This window comes from Oncorhynchus keta, chromosome 6 (genome assembly GCF_023373465.1).
Source record: "Oncorhynchus keta strain PuntledgeMale-10-30-2019 chromosome 6, Oket_V2, whole genome shotgun sequence".
In the NCBI taxonomy this organism is placed as follows: Eukaryota; Metazoa; Chordata; class Actinopteri; order Salmoniformes; family Salmonidae; genus Oncorhynchus; species Oncorhynchus keta.
The window spans coordinates 2,646,429-2,668,063 of NC_068426.1; the positions used below are offsets into that span (position 1 = coordinate 2,646,429).

The window sequence follows — 21,635 nt, forward strand, 5'->3', positions numbered from 1 at the left end:
AGGCCTTTGTGGTAGAGTGGCCAGACTGAAGCCACTCCTCAGTAAAAGGCACATGCCCCTGCTTGGAGTTTGCGAAAAGGCACCTAAAGGACTCAGATCATGAGAAACAAGATTCTCTGGTCTGATGAAACCAACTCTTTGGCCTGAATGCGAAGCGTCACGTCTGGAGGAAACCTGGCACCATTCCTACGGTGAAGCATGGTGGTGGTGGCAGCATCATGCTGTGGGGATGTTTTTCAGTGGCAGGAACTGGGAAACTTGTCAGGATTGAGGGAAAGATGAACAGAGTATAGTGCAGAGAGATCCTTGATAAAAAAAACCTGCTCCAGAGCGCTCAGGATCTCAGACTGGGGCGAAGGTTAATCTAAAAACCTGTTTTTGCCTTGTCATTATGGTGTATTGTGATGTCAATATGGGGTATTGTGATGTCATTATGGGGTATTGTGATGTCATTATGAGATTTTGTGTAGATTGATGAAGGGGGGGATAAAAACGATTTAATCAATTTTATAATAAGGTTGTAACGTAAAGAAATGTGGAAAAAGTCAAAGGGTCTGAATGCTTTCCGAGTGCCACTGTAGATAAGCTAGTCTATTAGCCATATTATGACCATTGCCCTAGCTAGTTTGAATAGCACTAGCCACGTTATGACTGATGGCTGGAGGCAGCAAACAATGTGCCCATGGCCTGCTGCCATTTACAATCTGATAGCAATATTTCTGGGACCAAAAAAAGAAATGTATTAGTGAATTATATGAATCATGCATTGAACTGCATCCATCTGTTCTGACAACAATGCCTTAGTGTACGTCATGGAAGGTTGAATCAAAAATAATCTATTAAAAAAAATATATATATATTTTAAACCTCTTTTAAAGATGGTTTTGTAGCATAACCTGGTAATTTGATATTTTGTGCTGATATTATGATCGTCTGTAAAAGTAGTTAAAAACGCTGTGATTTCCACTTTAACTAACAGATGGACATTCCATAGAGAAACACACCCACTCGGGGCTGTTACACTCACAGACACGGTTCCTCTCCATCGTCCTCTGGCTTGGTGTCGTCTCCCTCTCCATCACACTCTGGGAGTGTAGGCATTACCCTGGGACAGACAGACAGACGGGACAGGTCATGCTCCTTGACACTGAATCAACAAGTGAGCTCAGGAGGCTTGTCGTATGGGTAGGTATTCACGTACCATGCAAGAGCTGTCAACAAGTTCGAACAAACATGTTCCGTGGCAGTGAACACGCAGACAGACATTTGTAATACATTGATTTGTTCTCTCTCGTACTTGTCTAGTATGTGGTAGACAGTGAGTTATATAATCTACTTGTCTAGTATGTGGTAGACAGTGTGTGGTAGACAGTGAGTTATATATCCTACTTGTCTAGTATGTGGTAGACAGTGAGTTATATATCCTACTTGTCTAGTATGTGGTAGACAGTGAGTTATATATCCTACTTGTCTAGTATGTGGTAGACAGTGAGTTATATATCCTACTTGTCTAGAATGTGGTAGACAGTGAGTTTTATATAGATTTTTTGTCTAGTATGTGGTAGACAGTGTGTTTTATATAAACTACTTGTATAGAATGTGGTAGACAGTGAGTTATATATCTTACTTGTCTAGTATGTGGTAGACAGTATGTGGTAGACAGTATGTGGAAGACAGTATGTGGTAGACAGTGAGTTATATATCCTACTTGTCTAGTATGTGGTAGACAGTGAGTTATATATCTTACTTGTCTAGTATGTAGTAGACAGTGAGTTATATATCTTACTTGTCTAGTATGTGGTAGACAGTGTGTTATATATCCTACTTGTCTAGTATGTAGTAGACAGTGAGTTATATATATCTTACTTGTCTAGTATGTAGTAGACAGTGAGTTATATATCTTACTTGTCTAGTATGTGGTAGACAGTGAGTTATATATCTTACTTGTCTAGTATGTAGTAGACAGTGAGTTATATATCTTACTTGTCTAGTATGTAGTAGACAGTGAGTTATATATCTTACTTGTCTAGTATGTAGTAGACAGTGAGTTATATATCTTACTTGTCTAGTATGTGGTAGACAGTGTGTTATATATCCTACTTGTCTAGTATGTGGTAGACAGTGAGTTATATATCTTACTTGTCTAGTATGTGGTAGACAGTATGTGGTAGACAGTATGTGGTAGACAGTGAGTTATATATCTTACTTGTCTAGTATGTGGTAGACAGTGTGTTATAATCTTACTTGTCTAGTATGTGGTAGACAGTGAGTTATATATCTTACTTGTCTAGTATGTGGTAGACAGTGAGTTTTATATAAACTACTTGTCTAGAATGTGGTAGACAGTGAGTTATATATCTTACTTGTCTAGTATGTGGTAGACAGTATGTGGTACAGTATGTGGTAGACAGTGAGTTATATATCTTACTTGTCTAGTATGTGGTAGACAGTATGTGGTAGACAGTGAGTTTTATATAAACTACTTGTCTAGTATGTGGTAGACAGTGATTTATATATCTTACTTGTCTAGTATGTGGTAGACAGTATGTGGTAGACAGTGAGATATATATTCTACTTGTCTAGAATGTGGTAGACAGTGTGTTATATATATTACTTGTCTAGTATGTGGTAGACAGTGTGTTATAATCTTACTTGTCTAGTATGTGGTAGACAGTGTGTTCTAATCTTACTTGTCTAGTATGTGGTAGACAGTGTGTTCTAATCTTACTTGTCTAGTATGTGGTAGACAGTATGTGGTAGACAGTGAGTTATATATCTTACTTGTCTAGTATGTGGTAGACAGTGTGTTATAATCTTACTTGTCTAGTATGTGGTAGACAGTGAGTTATATATCTTACTTGTCTAGAATGTGGTAGACAGTGAGTTATATATCCTACTTGTCTAGTATGTGGTAGACAGTATGTGGTAGACAGTGTGTTCTAATCTTACTTGTCTAGTATGTGGTAGACAGTGTGTTCTAATCTTACTTGTCTAGAATGTGGTAGACAGTGTGTTCTAATCTTACTTGTCTAGAATGTGGTAGACAGTGTGTTCTAATCTTACTTGTCTAGAATGTGGTAGACAGTGTGTTCTAATCTTACTTGTCTAGAATGTGGTAGACAGTGTGTTCTAATCTTACTTGTCTAGAATGTGGTAGACAGTGTGTTATAATCTTACTTGTCTAGAATGTGGTAGACAGTGAGTTATATATCTTACTTGTCTAGAATGTGGTAGACAGTGAGTTATATATCCTACTTGTCTAGTATGTGGTAGACAGTATGTGGTAGACAGTGTGTTCTAATCTTACTTGTCTAGGATGTGGTAGACAGTGTGTTCTAATCTTACTTGTCTAGAATGTGGTAGACAGTGAGTTATATATCTTACTTGTCTAGTATGTGGTAGACAGTATGTGGTAGACAGTGAGTTATATATCTTAATTGTCTAGTATGTGGTAGACAGTGTGTTATAATCTTACTTGTCTAGTATGTGGTAGACAGTGAGTTATATATCCTACTTGTCTAGCATGTGGTAGACAGTATGTGGTAGACAGTGTGTTATAATCTTACTTGTCTAGTATGTGGTAGACAGTATGTGGTAGACAGTGTGTTCTAATCTTACTTGTCTAGTATGTGGTAGACAGTGTGTTCTAATCTTACTTGTCTAGAATGTGGTAGACAGTGTGTTCTAATCTTACTTGTCTAGTATGTGGTAGACAGTATGTGGTAGACAGTGAGTTATATATCTTACTTGTCTAGTATGTGGTAGACAGTGTGTTCTAATCTTACTTGTCTAGTATGTGGTAGACAGTGTGTTCTAATCTTACTTGTCTAGTATGTGGTAGACAGTGTGTTCTAATCTTACTTGTCTAGTATGTGGTAGACAGTGTGTTCTAATCTTACTTGTCTAGTATGTGGTAGACAGTGTGTACTAATCTTACTTGTCTAGTATGTAGTAGGCAGTGTGTTATATATCTTACTTGTCTAGTATGTGGTAGACAGTGAGTTATATATCCTACTTGTCTAGAATGTGGTAGACAGTGTGTTATAATCTTACTTGTCTAGTATGTGGTAGACCGTATGTGGTAGACAGTGTGTTATATATCTTACTTGTCTAGTATGTGGTAGACCGTATGTGGTAGACAGTGTGTTATATATCTTACTTGTCTAGTATGTGGTAGACAGTGAGTTATATCTTCTACTTGTCTAGTATGTGGTAGACAGTGTGTTATATATCCTACTTGTCTAGAATGTGGTAGACAGTGTGTTATATATCTTACTTGTCTAGTATGTGGTAGACAGTATGTGGTAGACAGTATGTGGTAGACAGTGAGTTATATATCCTACTTGTCTAGAATGTGGTAGACAGTGAGTTATATATCCTACTTGTCTAGTATGTGGTAGACAGTGTGTTATATATCTTACTTGTCTAGTATGTGGTAGACAGTATGTGGTAGACAGTATGTGGTAGACAGTGTGTTATAATCTTACTTGTCTAGAATGTGGTAGACAGTGAGTTATATATCTTACTTGTCTAGAATGTGGTAGACAGTGAGTTATATATCCTACTTGTCTAGTATGTGGTAGACAGTATGTGGTAGACAGTGTGTTCTAATCCTACTTGTCTAGAATGTGGTAGACAGTGAGTTATATAACCTACTTGTCTAGTATGTGGTAGACAGTATGTGGTAGACAGTGAGTTATATATCTTACTTGTCTAGAATGTGGTAGACAGTGTGTTATATATCTTACTTGTCTAGTATGTGGTAGACAGTATGTGGTAGACAGTATGTTATATATCCTACTTGTCTAGAATGTGGTAGACAGTGTGTTATATATCTTACTTGTCTAGTATGTGGTAGACAGTATGTGGTAGACAGTATGTGGTAGACAGTGAGTTATATATCCTACTTGTCTAGAATGTGGTAGACAGTGAGTTATATATCCTACTTGTCTAGTATGTGGTAGACAGTGTGTTATATATCTTACTTGTCTAGTATGTGGTAGACAGTATGTGGTAGACAGTGAGTTATATATCCTACTTGTCTAGTATGTGGTAGACAGTGAGTTATATATACTACTTGTCTAGTATGTGGTAGACATTGAGTTATAAATCCTACTTGTCTAGAATGTGGTAGACAGTGAGTTATATATCCTACTTGTCTAGTATGTGGTAGACAGTGAGTTATATATCCTACTTGTCTAGAATGTGGTAGACAGTGAGTTATATAACCTACTTGTCTAGTATGTGGTAGACAGTATGTGGTAGACAGTGAGTTATATATCTTACTTGTCTAGAATGTGGTAGACAGTGTGTTATAATCTTACTTGTCTAGTATGTGGTAGACAGTATGTGGTAGACAGTGAGTTATATATCTTACTTGTCTAGTATGTGGTAGACAGTGTGTTATAATCTTACTTGTCTAGTATGTGGTAGACAGTGTGTTATAATCTTACTTGTCTAGTATGTGGTAGACAGTATGTGGTAGACAGTATGTGGTAGACAGTATGTGGTAGACAGTGAGTTATATATCTTACTTGTCTAGTATGTGGTAGACAGTGTGTTATAATCTTACTTGTCTAGTATGTGGTAGACAGTGTGTTATAATCTTACTTGTCTAGTATGTGGTAGACAGTATGTGGTAGACAGTATGTGGTAGACAGTGAGTTATATATCTTACTTGTCTAGTATGTGGTAGACAGTGTGTTATAATCTTACTTGTCTAGTATGTGGTAGACAGTGAGTTATAATCTTACTTGTCTAGTATGTGGTAGACAGTGTGTTATAATCTTACTTGTCTAGTATGTGGTAGACAGTGAGTTGCAGCGGTCTGGCTTTGAACAGCAGCAAAGGGGTTAGTGTGTTGAGTAGGGTCTGCAGTGCCTCAGGTAGGCTTGTCTTCTGGTCTGCCACGAACCGCGCTGGCAAGGAATTATGGGTAAGCTGCTGCAGCGGGACGTAGGTCAGAGCCATGCCCACAGACCGCAGGACAGCCAATGGGAACAGTGGATCGTCTGGCTCCTTGAAGGCCTCTACGGAAGGGGAGAAAGGACAACAAGGGTTTAAAATGAGACAAGAAAATGTATTGTCAGAAATCTCACCTTGAGGGTTACTATGGGATTAGTATGAATGTGATACTGCTTCATAATGACAGTCTAACCCCACCCACCACCACATTCACGCCCTGACCCCACCCACCACCACATTCACACCCTGACCCCACCCACCACCACATTCACTCCCTGACCCCACCCACCACCACATACACACCCTGACCCCACCCACCACCACATTCACACCCTGACCCCACCCACCACCACATTCACACCCTGACCCCACCCACCACCACATTCACCCTGACCCCACCCACCACCACATTCACCCTGACCCCACCCACCACCACATTCACCCTGACCCCACCCACCACCACATTCACCCTGACCCCACCCACCACCACATTCACCCTGACCCCACCCACCACCACATTCACACCCTGACCCCACCCACCACCACATTCACACCCTGACCCCACCCACCACCACATTCACACCCTGACCCCACCCACCACCACATTCACTCCCTGACCCCCCTCACCACCACATTCACCCTGACCCCACCCACCACCACATTCACACCCTGACCCCCCACCACCACATTCACCCTGACCCCCTCACCACCACATTCACACCCTGACCCCCCACCACCACATTCACGCCCTGACCCCCCACCACCACATTCACCCTGACCCCACCCACCACCACATTCACGCCCTGACCCCCCCACCACCACATTCACCCTGACCCCACCCACCACCACATTCACCCTGACCCCCCACCACCACATTCACCCTGACCCCACCCACCACCACATTCACACCCTGACCCCCCTCACCACCACATTCACACCCTGACCCCACCCACCACCACATTCACACCCTGACCCCACCCACCACCACATTCACCCTGACCCCACCCACCACCACATTCACACCCTGACCCCACCCACCACCACATTCACCCTGACCCCACCCACCACCACATTCACACCCTGACCCCACCCACCACCACATTCACACCCTGACCCCACCCACCACCACATTCACACCCTGACCCCACCCACCACCACATTCACACCCTGACCCCCCCCACCACCACATTCACACCTGACCCCACCCACCACCACATTCACACCTGACCCCACCCACCACCACATTCACACCCTGACCCCACCCACCACCACATTCACACCCTGACCCCACCCACCACCACATTCACTCCCTGACCCCACCCACCACCACATTCACACCCTGACCCCCCCCACCACCACATTCACACCCTGACCCCACCCACCACCACATTCACACCCTGACCCCACCCACCACCACATTCACACCCTGACCCCCCCACCACCACATACACACCCTGACCCCACCCACCACCACATTCACACCCTGACCCCACCCACCACCACATTCACACCCCTGACCCCACCCACCACCACATTCACCCTGACCCCACCCACCACCACATTCACTCCCTGACCCCACCCACCACCACATTCACCTCCTGACCCCACCCACCACCACATACACACCCCTGACCCCACCCACCACCACATTCACACCCTGACCCCACCCACCACCACATACACACCCTGACCCCACCCACCACCACATTCACGCCTGACCCCCTCACCACCACATTCACACCGACCCCCTCACCACCACATTCACGCCCTGACCCCCCTCACCACCACATTCACACCCTGACCCCACCCACCACCACATTCACACCCTGACCCCACCCACCACCACATTCACACCCTGACCCCACCCACCACCACATTCACACCCTGACCCCACCCACCACCACATTCACTCCTGACCCCACCCACCACCACATTCACACCCTGACCCCACCCACCACCACATTCACTCCCTGACCCCACCCACCACCACATTCACCCTGACCCCACCCACCACCACATTCACACCCTGACCCCACCCACCACCACATTCACCCTGACCCCACCCACCACCACATTCACCCCTGACCCCACCCACCACCACATTCACGCCCTGACCCCCCACCACCACATTCACACCCTGACCCCACCCACCACCACATTCACACCCTGACCCCACCCACCACCACATTCACCCTGACCCCACCCACCACCACATTCACACCCTGACCCCCTCACCACCACATTCACACCCTGACCCCACCCACCACCACATTCACACCCTGACCCCACCCACCACCACATTCACACCCTGACCCCCTCACCACCACATTCACCCTGACCCCACCCACCACCACATTCACACCCTGACCCCCCTCACCACCACATTCACCCTGACCCCACCCACCACCACATTCACCCTGACCCCACCCACCACCACATTCACATCCTGACCCCACCCACCACCACATTCACACCCTGACCCCACCCACCACCACATTCACGCCCTGACCCCACCCACCACCACATACACACCCTGACCCCCTCACCACCACATTCACGCCCTGACCCCACCCACCAACATACACCCCTGACCCCCAACCAACATACACACCCTGACCCCCTCACCACCACATTCACACCCTGACCCCACCCACCACCACATACACACCCTGACCCCACCCACCACCACATTCACTCCCTGACCCCACCCACCACCACATTCACACCCTGACCCCACCCACCACCACATACACACCCTGACCCCCCTCACCACCACATTCACACCCTGACCCCACCCACCACCACATTCACACCCTGACCCCCTCACCACCACATTCACACCCTGACCCCACCCACCACCACATACACACCCTGACCCCCTCACCACCACATTCACACCCTGACCCCACCCACCACCACATTCACTCCCTGACCCCACCCACCACCACATTCACACCCTGACCCCACCCACCACCACATTCACACCGACCCCCTCACCACCACATTCACGCCCTGACCCCCTCACCACCACATTCACACCCTGACCCCACCCACCACCACATTCACACCCTGACCCCACCCACCACCACATTCACCCTGACCCCACCCACCACCACATACCACCCTGACCCCCTCACCACCACATTCACGCCCTGACCCCCTCACCACCACATTCACACCCTGACCCCACCCACCACCACATTCACACCCTGACCCCACCCACCACCACATTCACACCCTGACCCCACCCACCACCACATTCACTCCTGACCCCACCCACCACCACATTCACCCTGACCCCACCCACCACCACATTCACGCCCTGACCCCACCCACCACCACATACACACCCTGACCCCCCCTCACCACCACATTCACGCCCTGACCCCACCCACCAACATACACACCCTGACCCCCCAACCAACATATTCACACCCTGACCCCCTCACCACCACATTCACACCTGACCCCACCCACCACCACATACACACCCTGACCCCACCCACCACCACATTCACCCTGACCCCACCCACCACCACATTCACACCCTGACCCCACCCACCACCACATACACACCCTGACCCCCCCACCACCACATTCACACCCTGACCCCACCCACCACCACATTCACACCTGACCCCCTCACCACCACATTCACACCCTGACCCCACCCACCACCACATACACACCCTGACCCCCCTCACCACCACATTCACACCCTGACCCCACCCACCACCACATTCACTCCCTGACCCCACCCACCACCACATTCACACCCTGACCCCACCCACCACCACATTCACACCGACCCCCTCACCACCACATTCACGCCCTGACCCCCCTCACCACCACATTCACACCCTGACCCCACCCACCACCACATTCACACCCTGACCCCACCCACCACCACCACCACTGACCCCACCCACCACCACATACACACCCTGACCCCCTCACCACCACATTCACGCCCTGACCCCCTCACCACCACATTCACACCCTGACCCCACCCACCACCACATTCACACCCTGACCCCACCCACCACCACATTCACACCCTGACCCCACCCACCACCACATTCACTCCCTGACCCCACCCACCACCACATTCACACCCTGACCCCACCCACCACCACATTCACTCCCTGACCCCACCCACCACCACATTCACACCCTGACCCCACCCACCACCACATTCACACCCTGACCCCACCCACCACCACATTCACACCCTGACCCCCCCACCACCACATTCACACCCTGACCCCACCCACCACCACATTCACCCTGACCCCACCCACCACCACATTCACACCCTGACCCCACCCACCACCACATTCACACCCTGACCCCACCCACCACCACATTCACACCCTGACCCCACCCACCACCACATTCACACCCTGACCCCACCCACCACCACATTCACACCCTGACCCCCCCTCACCACCACATTCACACCCTGACCCCACCCACCACCACATTCACCCTGACCCCACCCACCACCACATTCACACCCTGACCCCACCCACCACCACATTCACCCTGACCCCCCTCACCACCACATTCACACCCTGACCCCCTCACCACCACATTCGCCCTGACCCCACCCACCACCACATTCACACCCTGACCCCACCCACCACCACATTCACACCCTGACCCCACCCACCACCACATTCACACCCTGACCCCCTCACCACCACATTCACACCCTGACCCCACCCACCACCACATTCACACCCTGACCCCCCCCACCACCACATTCACACCCTGACCCCACCCACCACCACATTCACACCCTGACCCCCTCACCACCACATTCACACCCTGACCCCCTCACCACCACATTCACACCCTGACCCCCCCTCACCACCACATTCGCCCTGACCCCACCCACCACCACATTCACTCCCTGACCCCACCCACCACCACATTCACACCGACCCCCTCACCACCACATTCACACCCTGACCCCACCCACCACCACATTCACACCGACCCCCTCACCACCACATTCACACCCGACCCCACCCACCACCACATTCACACCCTGACCCCACCCACCACCACATTCGCCCTGACCCCACCCACCACCACATTCACTCCCTGACCCCACCCACCACCACATTCACACCGACCCCCTCACCACCACATTCACGCCCTGACCCCCCTCACCACCACATTCACACCCTGACCCCACCCACCACCACATTCACACCCTGACCCCCTCACCACCACATTCACGCCCTGACCCCACCCACCACCACATTCACACCCTGACCCCACCCACCACCACATTCACACCCTGACCCCCTCACCACCACATTCACACCCTGACCCCACCCACCACCACATTCACCCTGACCCCACCCACCACCACATTCACACCCTGACCCCACCCACCACCACATTCGCCCTGACCCCACCCACCACCACATTCACTCCCTGACCCCACCCACCACCACATTCACACCCTGACCCCACCCACCACCACATTCACTCCCTGACCCCACCCACCACCACATACACACCCTGACCCCACCCACCACCACATTCACACCCTGACCCCCAACCAACATACACACCCTGACCCCACCCACCACCACATTCACTCCCTGACCCCACCCACCACCACATTCACTCCCTGACCCCACCCACCACCACATGCACACCCTGACCCCACCCACCACCACATACACACCCTGACCCCACCCACCACCACATTCACACCCTGACCCCACCCACCACCACATTCACACCCTGACCCCCCTCACCACCACATTCACGCCCTGACTCCCCACCACTACCTCATACACACCCTGACCCCCTCACTACCACATTCACCCTGACCCCACCCACCACCACATTCACCCTGACCCCACCCACCACCACATTCACACCCTGACCCCACCCACCACCACATTCACACCCTGACCCCACCCACCACCACATTCACCCTGACCCCACCCACCACCACATTCACACCCTGACCCCACCCACCACCACATTCACACCCTGACCCCACCCACCACCACATTCACCCTGACCCCACCCACCACCACATTCACACCCTGACCCCCCAACCAACATACACACCCTGACCCCACCCACCACCACATTCACTCCCTGACCCCACCCACCACCACATTCACGCCCTGACCCCACCCACCACCACATTCACACCCTGACCCCACCCACCACCACATTCACGCCTGACCCCACCCACCACCACATACACACCCTGACCCCACCCACCACCACATTCACACCCTGACCCCACCCTCCACCACATTCACACCCTGACCCCACCCACCACCACATACACACCCTGACCCCACCCACCACCACATTCACCCTGACCCCCCCACCACCACATTCACACCCTGACCCCACCCACCACCACATTCACACCCTGACCCCACCCACCACCACATACACACCCTGACCCCACCCACCACCACATTCACACCCTGACTCCCCACCACTACCTCATACACACCCTGACCCCCTCACTACCACATACACACCCTGACCCCCACCACATACACACACCCCCAACACCACATACACACCCCGACCCCGCCACCACAAACACACCCTGACCCCCCCACCATAAACAAACCCTGCCCCATACCTGACCCCCTACCACCACAAACACACCCTGACCCCCACCATAAACAAACCCTTCCCTGACCCCCCCTAACACCACATACACACCCGACCCCCCCACCACCACCACCACACCCTGACACCCCCCACCACAAGCACACCCTGACCCCCCACCACCACAAACACACCCTGACCCCCCCCCCACTCCCATCCCTACCAGTGATCTTGCCAGGCAGGGGCAGCATCAGGCTGTATATCCCTTCTATGAAGAAGTCGTTCCACTCTGCGGTCAACTCTGAGGGCAGTAGGTCATCCACACCAGGCGGGGGCGCTGTGAAGAACTGGTTCAGCTGCACGATCAGCTCACAGGTCTCACACACCAACAACTGCACCCAGGGGTTCCACAGACACCCCACGTTATCGCTAGTCGTCTGGAGGGAGGGCGAGAGGGAGGGAGGGGCTGTAAAATCAACCTCTGTGTGATGCTCACATCCACTATAAGGACATGGTACTTGCCTACGGATCAGGAAGAGGAACTGCCCCTCCCTATCTTCAGGCTGTGCTCAAACCCTACACCCCACCCTGAGCACTCTGTACCGCCAACTCCGCTCTCTTGGGGGGAAGAGTTCCCACTCAAAGGTCTTGTCTGCCCTGGCGCCTCAATGGCGGAACCAGCTTCCCCCTCAAGCTAAGAAAGCAGAGTCCACCTGGTCCACCTAGCTATGACTGGTCCACCTAGCTATCTGAAGATGAATGTACTGACTATGACTGTTCCACCTAGCTATCTGAAGATGAATGTACTGACTATGACTGGTCCACCTAGCTATCTGGTGATGAATGTACTGACTATGACTGGTCCACCTAGCTATCTGTAGATGAATGTACTGACTATGACTGGTCCACCTAGCTATCTGGAGATGAATGTACTGACTATGACTGGTCCACCTAGCTATCTGGAGATGAATGTACTGACTATGACTGGTCCACCTAGCTATCTGAAGATGAATGTACTGACTATGACTGGTCCACCTAGCTATCTGAAGATGAATGTACTGACTATGACTGGTCCACCTAGCTATCTGTAGATGAATGTACTGACTATGACTGGTCCACCTAGCTATCTGTAGATGAATGTACTGACTATGACTGGTCCACCTAGCTATCTGGTGATGAATGTACTGACTATGACTGGTCCACCTAGCTATCTGAAGATGAATGTACTGACTATGACTGGTCCACCTAGCTATCTGGAGATGAATGTACTGACTATGACTGGTCCACCTAGCTATCTGGAGATGAATGTACTGACTATGACTGGTCCACCTAGCTATCTGGTGATGAATGTACTGACTATGACTGGTCCACCTAGCTATCTGAAGATGAATGTCCTGACTATGACTGGTCCACCTAGCTATCTGAAGATGAATGTACTGACTATGACTGGTCCACCTAGCTATCTGGAGATGAATGTACTGACTATGACTGGTCCACCTAGCTATCTGAAGATGAATGTCCTGACTATGACTGGTCCACCTAGCTATCTGGAGATGAATGTACTGACTATGACTGGTCCATCTAGCTATCTGAAGATGAATGTACTGACTATGACTGGTCCATCTAGCTATCTGATGAATGTCCTGACTATGACTGGTCCACCTAGCTATCTGGTGATGAATGTACTGACTATGACTGGTCCACCTAGCTATCTGAAGATGAATGTCCTGACTATGACTGGTCCACCTAGCTATCTGGAGATGAATGTACTGACTATGACTGGTCCATCTAGCTATCTGAAGATGAATGTACTGACTATGACTGGTCCACCTAGCTATCTGGAGATGAATGTACTGACTATGACTGGTCCACCTAGCTATCTGAAGATGAATGTACTGACTATGACTGGTCCACCTAGCTATCTGTAGATGAATGTACTGACTATGACTGGTCCACCTAGCTATCTGGAGATGAATGTACTGACTATGACTGGTCCACCTAGCTATCTGCAGATGAATGTACTGACTTTGACTGGTCCACCTAGCTATCTGTAGATGAATGTACTGACTATGACTGGTCCACCTAGCTATCTGGAGATGAATGTACTGACTATGACTGGTCCACCTAGCTATCTGAAGATGAATGTCCTGACTATGACTGGTCCACCTAGCTATCTGGAGATGAATGTACTGACTATGACTGAGGTCCACCTAGCTATCTGAAGATGAATGTCCTGACTATGACTGGTCCACCTAGCTATCTGGAGATGAATGTACTGACTATGACTGGTCCACCTAGCTATCTGAAGATGAATGTACTGACTTTGACTGGTCCACCTAGCTATCTGAAGATGAATGTACTGACTATGACTGGTCCACCTAGCTATCTGGAGATGAATGTACTGACTATGACTGGTCCACCTAGCTATCTGAAGATGAATGTACTGACTATGACTGGTCCACCTAGCTATCTGAAGATGAATGTACTGACTATGACTGGTCCACCTAGCTATCTGAAGATGAATGTACTGACTATGACTGGTCCACCTAGCTATCTGAAGATGAATGTACTGACTATGTCACTCTGGATACGAGTGTCTGATAAATGACGAGGATGGGTATATGAAGAGCCAGGACTATTTGCTTGTTATGGTCACATGGTCTGGGCAGCCATTTTACCTCTAGCCAGGCCAGCATGGAGCAGAGCAGGAAGTCCCACTGGCTGCCCCCGAGGATTGTGGGAAAATGAGTCACCAACCGGGACAGGAAACGCATTATCTCCACGCTGAGAGACAGCTGGGACGCGGTCGTCTTGGAAAGGTCACTGGAACACAGAGGGTAAAGGGTTTTAACAGACCACTGGAACACAGAGGGTAAAGGGTTTTAACAGACCACTGGAACCCAGAGGGTAAAGGGGTTTAACAGACCACTGGAACACAGAGGGTTTTAACAGACCACTGGAACACAGAGGGTAAAGGGTTTTAACAGACCACTGGAACACAGAGGGTAAAGGGTTTTAACAGACCACTGGAACACAGAGGGTAAAGGGTTTTAACAGACCACTGGAACACAGAGGGTAAAGGGTTTAACAGACCACTGGAACACAGAGGGTAAAGGGTTTTAACAGACCACTGGAACACAGAGGGTAAAGGGTTTTAACAGACCACTGGAACACAGAGGGTAAAGGGTTTTAACAGACCACTGGAACACAGAGGGTAAAGGGTTTTAACAGACCACTGGAACACAGAGGGTAAAGGGTTTTAACAGACCACTGGAACACAGAGGGTAAAGGGTTTTAACAGGCCACTGGAACACAGAGGGTAAAGGGTTTTAACAGACCACTGGAACACAGAGGGTAAAGGGTTTTAACAGACCACTGGAACACAGAGGGTAAAGGGGTTTAACAGACCACTGGAACACAGAGGGTAAAGGGTTTTAACAGACCACTGGAACACAGAGGGTAAAGGGTTTTAACAGGAACACTGGAACACAGAGGGTAAAGGGTTTTAACAGACCACTGGAACACAGAGGGTAAAGGGGTTTAACAGACCACTGGAACACAGAGGGTAAAGGGGTTTAACAGACCACTGGAACACAGAGGGTAAAGGGTTTTAACAGACCACTGGAACACAGAGGGTAAAGGGGTTTAACAGACCACTGGAACACAGAGGGTAAAGGGTTTTAACAGACCACTGGAACACAGAGGGTAAAGGGTTTTAACAGACCACTGGAACCCAGAGGGTAAAGGGTTTTAACTGGAACACAGAGGGTAAAGGGGTTTAACAGGCCACTGGAACACAGAGGGTAAAGGGTTTTAACAGACCACTGGAACCCAGAGGGTAAAGGGTTTTAACTGGAACACAGAGGGTAAAGGGGTTTAACAGACCACTGGAACACAGAGGGTAAAGGGTTTTAACAGACCACTGGAACACAGAGGGTAAAGGGTTTTAACAGACCACTGGAACACAGAGGGTAAAGGGTTTTAACAGACCACTGGAACACAGAGGGTAAAGGGGTTTAACAGACCACTGGAACACAGAGGGTAAAGGGTTTTAACAGACCACTGGAACACAGAGGGTTTTAACAGACCACTGGAACACAGAGAGTAAAGGGTTTAACAGACCACTGGAACACAGCCAGACAGACAGATTCAGCTAGCCAGCCAGCCAGACAGATTCAGCTAGCTAGCTAGCCAGACAGATTCAGCTAGCTAGCCAGCCAGACAGATTCAGCTAGCTAGCTAGCCAGACAGATTCAGCTAGCCAGCCAGACAGATTCAGCTAGCCAGCCAGACAGATTCAGCTAGCCAGCCAGACAGATTCAGCTAGCCAGCCAGACAGATTCAGCTAGCTAGCCAGACAGATTCAGCTAGCCAGCCAGACAGATTCAGCTAGCTAGCTAGCCAGACAGATTCAGCTAGCTAGCCAGCCAGACAGATTCAGCTAGCTAGCTAGCCAGACAGATTCAGCTAGCCAGCCAGACAGATTCAGCTAGCCAGCCAGCCAGCCAGGTATGGTCCCTCCTACCTGCTGAATAGGAACCAGTCTTCTTTGCTGTTTCTCCATTCCATCATGGTGGCCAGTACAGCTATTAGCAGCTCCTCCTGCACTGGCGTGGAGGCCTTGAGACAGCACAACAGCACCGACACACACCCACAAACACCTAGAGGACCACAGGGATTACACACACCCTCACTTTGATATCCTGCTTGTGTATTCATTCCCATATCTACTAAAAGAAATAGAACATCATGTTTTGGTCATGAATGAAAAAAAGCACACGGCTAACTAGCTGGCTACAGTAGGTTCAGGCATTTCACAATGGCCTGTAATCACTAGTTATTACTGCTAAACAAAATGCCTTTTCAGGGAGGATTCTTGTTGTTTGGTTTACGGTTTCAACAGTCCCTGAGATTATATTTGGTTATCAATGCAAAATAGGCTATTTTGATGAACAGCCTATACACCGAGTATACAAAACATTAAGAACACCTGCTCTTTCCATGAAATCTACACTTCAAATCAGTGCCCCCGGCGACAGAGGAAAGAACGATACTGCCCCCGGCGACAGAGGAAAGAACGATACTGCCCCCGGCGACAGAGGACAGAACGATACTGCCCCGGCGACAGAGGACAGAACGATACTGCCCCCCGGCGACAGAGGACAGAACGATACTGCCCCCGACAGAGAGGACAGAACGATACTGCCCCCGGCGACAGAGGAAAGAACGATACTGCCCCCGGCGACAGAGGAAAGAACGATACTGCCCCCGGCGACAGAGGAAAGAACGATACTGCCCCCGGCGACAGAGGAAAGAACGATACTGCCCCCGGCGACAGAGGACAGAACGATACTGCCCCCGGCGACAGAGGAAAGAACGATACTGCCCCCGGCGACAGAGGACAGAACGATACTGCCCCCGGCGACAGAGGAAAGAACGATACTGCCCCCGGCGACAGAGGAAAGAACGATACTGCCCCCGGCGACAGAGGAAAGAACGATACTGCCCCCGGCGACAGAGGAAAGAACGATACTGCCCCCCGGCGACAGAGGACAGAACGATACTGCCCCGGCGACAGAGGAAAGAACGATACTGCCCCGGCGACAGAGGACAGAACGATACTGCCCCCGGCGACAGAGGACAGAACGATACTGCCCCCGGCGACAGAGGACAGAACGATACTGCCCCCGGCGACAGAGGAAAGAACGATACTGCCCCCGGCGACAGAGGACAGAACGATACTGCCCCCGGCGACAGAGGAAATAACGATACTGCCCCGGCGACAGAGGAAAGAACGATACTGCCCCCCGCGACAGAGGACAGAACGATACTGCCCCCGGCGACAGAGGACAAACGAACTGCCCCGGCGACAGAGGAAAGAACCCCCCGGCGACAGAGGACAGAACGATACTGCCCCCGGCGACAGAGGACAGAACGATACTGCCCCGGCGACAGAGGAAAGAACGATACTGCCCCGGCGACAGAGGAAAGAACGATACTGCCCCGGCGACAGAGGACAGAACGATACTGCCCCGGCGACAGAGGACAGAACGATACTGCCCCCGGCGACAGAGGAAAGAACGATACTGCCCCCGGCGACAGAGGACAGAACGATACTGCCCCCGGCGACAGAGGACAGAACGATACTGCCCCACGGCGACAGAGGACAGAACGATACTGCCCCCGGCGACAGAGGACAGAACGATACTGCCCCGGCGACAGAGGACAGAACGATACTGCCCCCGGCGACAGAGGAAAGAACGATACTGCCCCGGCGACAGAGGAAAGAACGATACTGCCCCCGGCGACAGAGGAAAGAACGATACTGCCCCGGCGACAGAGGACAGAACGATACTGCCCCCGGCGACAGAGGAAAGAACGATACTGCCCCGGCGACATAGGAAAGAACGATACTGCCCCGGCGACAGAGGACAGAACGATACTGCCCCCGGCGACAGAGGAAAGAACGATACTGCCCCGGCGACAGAGGACAGAACGATACTGCCCCGGCGACAGAGGACAGAACGATACTGCCCCCGGCGACAGAGGAAAGAACGATACTGCCCCGGCGACAGAGGACAGAACGATACTGCCCCCGGCGACAGAGGACAGAACGATACTGCCCCCGGCGACAGAGGAAAGAACGATACTGCCCCCGCGACAGAGGACAGAACGATACTGCCCCGGCGACAGAGGACAGAACGATACTGCCCCCGGCGACAGAGGACAAACGATACTGCCCCCGGCGACAGAGGAAAGAACGATACTGCCCCCGGCGACAGAGGAAAGAACGATACTGCCCCGGCGACAGAGGAAAGAACGATACTGCCCCCGGCGACAGAGGAAAGAACGATACTGCCCCCGGCGACAGAGGACAGAACGATACTGCCCCTGGCGACAGAGGAAAGAACGATACTGCCCCCGGCGACAGAGGACAGAACGATACTGCCCCCGGCGACAGAGGACAGAACGATACTGCCCCGGCGACAGAGGAAATAACGATACTGCCCCGGCGACAGAGGACAGAACGATACTGCCCCCGGCGACAGAGGACAGAACGATACTGCCCCGGCGACAGAGGAAAGAACGATACTGCCCCCGGCGACAGAGGACAGAACGATACTGCCCCGGCGACAGAGGACAGAACGATACTGCCCCCGGCGACAGAGGACAGAACGATACGGCGCATCTCTATTTTCAGTACAAAAGTATGTGGAATGTCGATGCACGTTACAAGGAGCCGCTCCTTCTGTGATGAAAACGACGTTGCAACACTCTGCACTACCTCCAGTCTCCGTTAAGGTCAGGGGTTAAGGTCAGGGGTTAAGGGAAAATAGGATTTCTAATGGGACTCAACGGTTTGGTCCCCACAAGTAAAACACGCAAATGTTTGTTCTTACATGATCAGCCATGGAAATAAAAGTGCTGAAAATATATGTTGGCTCACTATTTAAAAAGAAAATGGAGAACAAACTATAGGAGGAAAAATACCAGAGTTTTGGCGCAGGTACAGTAGATTAGCACTAGCTATAACACTGCTTAGCAAAAAAATATATATATATATACATTTTTTGCTAAATAGATTCTAAGTATCTATATAATATAGCCAAAAAATAATATTACAATATGTAACTGTATAACCCCCCGACATCACTATATTTTATCCATATGATTGGCCGTTCAGTCAAGCACCACCACGCGTATATATACTGTATATACCACCCCCCCCCGACATCACTATATTTTATCCATATGATTGGCCGTTCAGTCAAGCACCACCACGTCGACACGTCACAACTTCCTGAGCAAAAAGAACCAACTCCATTTCGATTTACAAAAAGCAATTCTTCAATAGTGAACATAGGTCGGCAGGTAGACTAGTCGTTAGAGGCGAGCCAGCAACCGGAGGGTTGCCCGTTCGAATCCCGGGTCCGACGGGGAAAAAACATCTGTCTGAGAAGTGAGCGGTCGCTGGTTTCAAGTAGTCAAACGTTTAGTATTCCCTTTTCCCAGCCTGCAACGACTACATCAAGTAGTCAAACGTTTAGTATTCCCTTTTCCCCAACGACGACATCAAGTAGTCAAACGTTTAGTATTCCCTTTCCCCAACGACGACATCAAGTAGTCAAACGTTTAGTATTCCCTTTCCCCAGCGACATCAAGTAGTCAAACGTTTAGTATTCCCTTTCCCCAACGACGACATCAAGTAGTCAAACGTTTAGTATTCCCTTTCCCCAACGACGACATCAAGTAGTCAAACGTTTAGTATTCCCTTTCCCCAACGACGACATCAAGTAGTCAAACGTTTAGTATTCCTTTCCCCAACGACGACATCAAGTAGTCAAACGTTTAGTATTCCCTTTTCCCAACGACGACATCAAGTAGTCAAACGTTTAGTATTCCCTTTTCCCAACGACGACATCAAGTAGTCAAACGTTTAGTATTCCCTTTCCCCAACGACGACATCAAGTAGTCAAACGTTTAGTATTCCCTTTTCCCAACCTGCAACCACTACATCAAGTAGTCAAACGTTTAGTATTCCCTTTTCCCCAACGACGACATCAAGTAGTCAAACGTTTAGTATTCCCTTTTCCCAACGACGACATCAAGTAGTCAAACGTTTAGTATTCCCTTTTCCCCAACGACGACATCAAGTAGTCAAACGTTTAGTATTCCCTTTTCCCAGCCTGTAACGACGACATCAAGTAGTCAAACGTTTAGTATTCCCTTTTCCCCAACGACGACATCAAGTAGTCAAACGTTTAGTATTCCCTTTCCCCAACCTGCAACGACGACATCAAGTAGTCAAACGTTTAGTATTCCCTTTCCCCAACGACTACATCAAGTAGTCAAACATTTAGTATTCCCTTTTCCCCAACGACGACATCAAGTAGTCAAACGTTTAGTATTCCCTTTTCCCAACGACTACATCAAGTAGTCAAACGTTTAGTATTCCCTTTTCCCCAACGACGACATCAAGTAGTCAAACGTTTAGTATTCCCTTTCCCCAACGACGACATCAAGTAGTCAAACGTTTAGTATTCCCTTTCCCCAACGACGACATC

The 21,635-nt window shown here is 50.1% G+C and overlaps 1 protein-coding gene across 1 annotated transcript in view; it reads right to left on the reverse strand.

Moving 5' to 3' along the window:
• The window catches only part of ltn1 (listerin E3 ubiquitin protein ligase 1), a 129,748-nt gene that overhangs the window by 45,604 nt on the left and 62,509 nt on the right, over positions 1–21,635 (reverse strand). Inside the window, exons 25-29 of the mRNA XM_052521738.1 lie at positions 17,096–17,231; positions 15,249–15,393; positions 12,794–13,007; positions 5,792–6,029; positions 1,028–1,105 (exon numbers count right to left, since the gene is read on the reverse strand). Coding sequence (XP_052377698.1) covers positions 1,028–1,105; positions 5,792–6,029; positions 12,794–13,007; positions 15,249–15,393; positions 17,096–17,231 — 811 coding nt within the window. The remainder of the gene's footprint in view (positions 1–1,027; positions 1,106–5,791; positions 6,030–12,793; positions 13,008–15,248; positions 15,394–17,095; positions 17,232–21,635) is intronic.